The sequence below is a fragment of the Rhagoletis pomonella genome, unplaced genomic scaffold (genome assembly GCF_013731165.1).
Source record: "Rhagoletis pomonella isolate Grant_MI unplaced genomic scaffold, Rhpom_1.0 Rhpom_scaffold_00006, whole genome shotgun sequence".
NCBI lineage: Eukaryota > Metazoa > Arthropoda > Insecta > Diptera > Tephritidae > Rhagoletis > Rhagoletis pomonella.
The window spans coordinates 19549370-19556153 of NW_023458560.1; the positions used below are offsets into that span (position 1 = coordinate 19549370).

The following is a 6784-nucleotide window of genomic DNA, read 5'->3' on the forward strand; positions in this document are numbered from 1 at the left end:
GTACTACAAAACCACTCATCATTTAAGAAAAAATATGTACTCGCAACGAGTCACTGTTGGGCGTGGTTTTTGGGCTGGTGAAGTCAGTGGACAGTACTTCTTCGAAAATTATACCGGTAACGCTGTTACCGATGAACGTTATCATAACATGATACAAAACTTTGTGGTTTCAACAGGACGGCGTCACTTGCCACACAGCGCAGGAAACAATGGCTCTACTACGAACAAAGCCCCTACCACGCATTATCTCACGAAACAACGAGATCATGCGAATTTTCACCATTGCACTCCTTTCTCTAGGACTACGTGTAAAGTATGGTCTATGCCAATAAGCCCGAGGCGATTCCAGAGCTGAAAAAATGTTTTGATATGTGCAACCAGTGTTACCAGAGCAGTAGCTTTGGGCTTTTACCGGGCATTGCGTTTCATCCATAAATGCCATAAACTAAAAAAACTTGATGAAATAAATAAAAATCCCTTTGACAAATTTTGTTTTATTGGTAAAAATAAGTCCGCGGTCTTATTGAACAATGCTGTAGCTTGGCACTTATCCCCCGACACTTATTCCAGTTGGTTGCGCAGTTGCAAAAATCCAACATTAAATTGGATATAGCTTCTCAAGCACCCTATAACTACTGACTGCGTCTTCCGCATTCTCAGAAACAAGTACATAGGAATATCGTCAGAAACCTCTTCACAAGATTTCGTAATAAAAATGGGAGCATTTCTCTTATTTTCAATAAAAAAAAAATTGGAGCTTAGTATGGAATCAAAAAGATCTACTGGCCCTTTCTATGCTTAGTACTTACTCTAGAAGATATTAAGCGAAATTGAATAGTCGAATTGATAGAGGCATCTCTTAACTCGGGGAATAACACTAATGATAGCCAAACTTATCAACACGTATGCAGCTGATATGAGAAATTAATAACTGCCTTAACTTCTGCTACAGCAGCCAAGTCTTTAGGGATCTGCGCCTAACCTTGGGAAGACCCAGATTCTATTATATGTAGCTTTATTTTTTCCAAACAGCGCTCGACCTTCAGCAGAAAATTATATCCTAATTAAAGTTGTTTATTCAACTCAAACAAATTTTGAGGTCACCCTTAAGGACCTCGAATTGAGTCTTAACTTAAATTGAAAACCAAATGTCGCAAAGAAGTTTATGTGCATGCCATGTTTACTTCTCTCTGCTTCGTATCCTTGCTAAATTCCCTCCTTAAATAATTATGTTGCACCAATGATTGCAATTTAAATCCCATCAATCATAGTCCAAAGCAAACACAATCTTGCCGCCTCACATTTCCTCCTTTGGCAATTCTAAACCCTTGTAGCTAACATCTTTACTAACATATTCACACGCCCTAATTAACGGTATTCCAGCTAGCTAAAGGTGCGAATTAGTATTCGCTAATGATTTCGTAATTTGCCAACTCACGTTTCGGCATTAAAATTTGTGCGCAACATTTATATCGAAATACGTTTATCCAATTACGTTGTTTAGTTGTCTTTGAAATTTCGTTTGTTTTTGTTGTGAGCGCTTAAAAGATACATTTGCCATTTACATGTCAGTGGGAATTCATTACATTACCTATTAGTAGGGCTTTTTTAATGGCTCACTGCTTCTTGTAAAAGCAGAGATAAGCTGGACGGGTTTGTCTCCATCCGCCTTATATTCTTTACTGGTGTATTGAATCTCATATACTCCATTACAGTGATGCCAGACATTCTCTGTTAAATATCCCACGGAAATGGGGAAAAAATCCCTCAATTACCCACATCTTGAAAATTTATCCCACAAAATTCCCAACGAATTTAAACATATACATGTTTCAGTAGTAAAGAAGTAAAATTCATATAAAATAATAATAATAGTTTGGCGTTTACACATATGTGCTTTTCCTCCAATTTGTGGCGGTCCCCTTGATGTTGTCACACAAACGGGAGGGACCTACAGTTTTACGCCGACTCCGAATGGCGAGTGTATTTTTATGAGAAGCTGTTTTTCATGGCAGGAATACACTCGGAGGTTTGCCATTGCCTGTCGAGGGCCGACCGCTGTTAAGAAAAAACCCCTTTTTCTGCTTTTTTTTCACTCATTAATTTTTTCCCTTTAATTTTTTTGCTCACTCACTAAGGGCCTAAAAGAATTTTTTGGGGACTTTAAAATTGAAGCACATTCATGTGCTATTTAACATTTCATCAGATAATTTGTTCCGCTTTTTACATGAAACACCAGTTACAACTGAAAAGATTCTTTCTTACTCAGCGCTTCAATTGGTTAACGTAAGAAAATTTTCGAAATTGTCCTTATACTATTTAACAATTATATACCATTTCACTCCACATCACATCTTCAGAACGATTAACCGTAGATCGAGCTTAAAAAATAATTCATAAATGAAGCCATGTATCATTTTTGATACATACTACAGTTCATAGGAAAAACTGATTTATTACAAAATTTTACTTTAGAGTTTTAATATGTTTATTTTTATTAATACATTATATGCAAGTATTTTTTAAGAGTTTACATGGTTAGGTGTTATTTATGCAATCTATGCAAACATTTTTGGCATGTTTGTCATTACAGCACGGCTTTTTACATGAAAAACAGAATGAAGAAGTCCACTTATTTTTGTTTTCTCCAGAATGAAAGCATTTTTGACACCTTGCGCGGTTTTTTTTCGGAGACTTATCAGTTTTTTGTTTTTTTGATGGGCCAGCATCATTATCATTAGTAACGGGGATATTCTTACTTCAGAGTTTCGAAAGCAGCACCAGAGATAGTTCATTTCTTGGGCCTTGTTTACGTTTTTCCATATAAGGCTTTGCCAACGAAATTGCCAACTCATGCAGGAAACATTTACGTTTTGTGTGCTTTTGAGTTTGCTTCCAATTGGGGTCGATTTCGTTGTATAAAATAAAAGAATTCAAAGCGGAAATATCAATAATGTTGGAAAATACCGCCATAGTCAAACGATTATTTTTACGTTTACAACTGTAGCAACTTAGCATTTTGTCAACCGTGTCCACGCCACCCTTCGTTGAGTTATAAAAAGAGATTATTTCGGGCAACTTTTTAGAGTCATCCCCAATATTAGGTGCGTGATGCATTGTACTCATGACAAGTGTACACTTGTTTTTATGACTGATGTACGAAACGAGAATGGTATCAGGAGTAAAGGCAAAAGTTGATTCATATCGTGGATTTTTTTTTGCAATTCAGTAGCTTTGGGGGAATAGATCTTTTATTTTTGCGCATAGTTCCAACCATTGTCATATTCTTTTGCAATAGTTTTTGGCCAAGGCTGTGAGATGAAAAAAAATTGTCCATGGTGACGTTATGCCCTTTTAGTCCATCAACTAAATCTAGAACAACCCGTTCTCCTTGATTCCTCTCAGGATTTCCTGTCACACCTTTTCCCAAGTAGGGCTGTATTTTCCATACATAGCATGTGCGTGAATCAACAAGTAGCCAAAATTTTAAACCATATCTCTCTGGCTTCGATGGAATGTACTGGCGAAATTTACAACGACCATGAAATCCCAATAATTGCTCATCCACAGTAACAGAATCAGTAGGATTGTAGAATGTGGGAAGCCGTTCAGACCATTTTTCCCAAAGGTTTCTAATTGGTGCGAATTTGTCATCATTTCTTTGGCCTCGTCGGGTGAGCACATCATCAAAACGAATGACTTTGTGGATATATAAAAATGTTTTCTCAGACATAATTGACCGAAATATTGGCCGTCCACAATATTCATCAAACAAATCATGCAAAGTTTCATTTTTGGATCTGATAAACATATAGTAGTTATAAGCTTATATTTTTTTAAACTTTTCTGTTGTTAAACTTACTTATATACACCGGCCAGCAATAATACGGCCAAGTAGGCATGAAATAAATCCTCGTAAATTTCGATATGGTTAGACCCATGTATATACTTTCCGTAGTTGTTTGAGTTATCCATTACAATTTTTGATAGTGACGGCGGAAAAAGTAGTAGGAATGAATCCCGAATATTGTTCACCCGGCTGGATGCAAATCTTGTTACTCCTAAAGCCCAGTAATCTTAATTCTATGACACTTCAATAAACAATTACTACTAACCTGGGCGTAAATTTATGATATTTTCTCTCCCCAATCGACCAGTGGCGTAAGGCTCGCTACGCCAAGTAGTACCATCTTTTGCTATATACATTGGATCAGCTTCTGAAGTACTGCCAATAATGTCATCCGGTTCAGGTAAGCAGCTTTCAGACGAACTGCTTTCAATTTCAGTTTCAGGATCGGAAACATCTTCATCCTCTTCACTCTCATCCAGTACTTCATTCACTAGTTCCTCAAAGGTCAAAAACCGTGGACGCGACATTACTTTGAATACGCACAATTATGTGACAAAATAAATGAATCTTCAAAAAAGCACCCCAAGAAATAAAAACACACCACAAATATCAAAAATCGCGTAGCGAATGACGTGCACCGCAGCAAAAAAACGTTTGAATTGCCATATGTATCAAAAATGATACATAGCTCGAATTATGAAGTTTTTGAATTTCTCATGGCCTACTTGCAAAATTTTTTGAAAATATCTTTAAAAATAACAGCAATAACAAAATAAACAAAGTCGCGAAGAATGCAGCACTTAATTTTTTTTTTTAAGAAGTTATGATAAGACATAAAACAAAATGTATCATTTTTGATACAAAGCTCGATTAACGGTTAATTACGTAAGAATGTCGAATATTCTTGAATTTTGATCAATTATGCAACAATAACTGCGTCAAAAGAAAATCCCTTATTTATATGAAGTGTCCCTTTTTTCCCTTCTAATAATTTTTGATGCAAAATATCCCTCAAATAGGGAAATTACCCACAATCTGGCATCACTGCTCCATTATAGTCCAGCTTTGTAATATTTAAGCTTATAATTCCTAACAATATTGTGCTTTAGTTACTTATGTATATAATAATAATAATAATACTTAATTATTGATCGGCGCTTACACATACATATGTTAGTGTACAGTTTTACGCCGACTCCGAATGGCGATTGCAATTTTGTGATAACAGTTTTTTTTTGGCAGAAATATACTCGGAGGTTTGCCATTGCCTGCCGAGGGGAGACCGCTGTTAAGAAAATACCTTTTTTCTACATATATTTTTTTTACGATCTTGCTTTGACCAGAACTTGAACCCAGGTCCTGGGGAGTGTTGCGCACTGCTAACCACTACATAATATTATTTGGTTGGAAAAACGAGCGGAGGGGAAGAGTTGGTTTTGCCTTTAATGTACTTAGGTTTGAGATTAGCGCTACAAAAATTTGGTAAGCAGCTATAATCTTTTAGGGAATGTTGTAAAAATTTAGCATTCTTTAGGACAAAAATATTTATTCCGATTAAGTTAATTTAAGTTGGTTACACTACAGGAAGTTCCACTACCATTTGTCACACTTGAGTTGATTAAAGTATGCAAAAATTTAAATGTATTTAATTAATTAATCCCAAAGGTTTTACCCTTCTTTCCCGCCCAACTACACTGAAAAAAGAGTTTGGTTACGTCAATTAAATATGTTTCTCACAACACATGATTTGAGAGAAATATATTTAGCTTACTTTTTGCACAGGGGAAGGCGCGGTAAAAATTGTCAAAGAGCATATCCGCCGGATGATAGGGCCTTCTTAATATACTCCATAACCCGTAATGGTTACAGTTGACCGCAGGTCAATGTGTAAGATATAAGTAGTAGAAATTGGGATCGTATTTATCTAATATCGATCTATTGAAGGCTTTGATCGCAGCCTGACAGCTATACTAGAGGGGTTGTAAATATATTCCACAACAGAAACTCCAAATAGGAAAGTACCTGGGGAATGTTGTAAAAATTAAGAAGTTCTCAAGGATGGAAGTGAAGTGGAACCCTTCAAATGTGCGCTTTGCAGTTCAGCTCATTCCGGATGATATTCATTGCATTGTGTTTGGCCGAAATCCGAGTCTGAAAATAATCCGTTAAAAGTAATCGAATATTTTCATTATGTTTCCTTGCCTTGGAATGTTCGTAACAAATTTTGCGGGGTAAAAGTAAATTTGCAAAGAAGCAACACGGTGCCACTGCTAAGGTAGCGGTGCGAAAGAGACAACTGTCAGTTTATCGAACCTTTAATTACTGAATCATGGTTAGAGCCCTTGCAAATTAATTATTAAATTATTTTTACCGTAATGTATGTTTATCTAGAAAATATACTTCTGTGTCTTTAACATTTGGAAATTTTGCCTAAAATCCCATTTACAATTTATATTTATCATTGAGATGAAATATTAGACATAATAAATTTTACTATATTCACATCAGATATTTGTTTTTTTTTTATCTCCTTGATGTGTTCACAGAGGCGTTAATAAAAAAAAATAATTGAAAATAAGATGACCTTCCAGGGTTCAAGAATTGTTTGTTGAGTTAAAGTTTTGTTTAGAAATGTTAATAAAAACCAACAAAAGTGAAAAAGTAATGATGCTATTTTTTAATCTCGAGCTCTGGGCATCGGAAAAGGTGGCCACCCTATTTACTTTCAATCCCATTTTTTTCTCTTTGCTTCTTCTCTTTACGGTTTTATTTGCGCATTAACTCTTCATATCTAAAACAATTTATTCAATACTTTCCACAAATTTCGTTTTTGCATGTAGGGGTGATAATCCGAATCGTAAAGCATCCTGATCCATAACTTTATTAATAACTAGCTTTTGCCCGCGACTTCGTATGCGTGGAATTTAGAATCTA

General features: G+C 35.7%; 2 protein-coding genes across 2 annotated transcripts in view; one reads left to right on the forward strand and one right to left on the reverse strand.

The window, feature by feature from the left end:
* LOC118740478 (calcium/calmodulin-dependent 3',5'-cyclic nucleotide phosphodiesterase 1) overlaps positions 1-6784 on the forward strand; it is a 737853-nt gene that overhangs the window by 239186 nt on the left and 491883 nt on the right. The window lies entirely within an intron of this gene.
* On the reverse strand, positions 3310-3935 carry LOC118740483. Its single transcript, XM_036472041.1, has 2 exons — positions 3863-3935; positions 3310-3800 (listed from the first exon to the last, which is right to left on the reverse strand). Exons 1-2 carry the CDS (start codon positions 3900-3902, stop codon positions 3487-3489), a joined length of 354 nt encoding a protein of 117 aa, XP_036327934.1. The 5' UTR covers positions 3903-3935; the 3' UTR covers positions 3310-3486.

Bases quoted from the DNA above. Each gene is read 5' to 3' on its own strand.
- LOC118740483 (XM_036472041.1), bottom strand. From the start codon at position 3,902: ATGCCTACTTGGCCGTATTATTGCTGGCCGGTGTATATAA. The intron at 3,801-3,862 runs GTAAGTTTAACA...TATGTTTATCAG, and splicing joins TTGCTGGCCGGTGTATATAA to ATCCAAAAATGAAACTTTGC.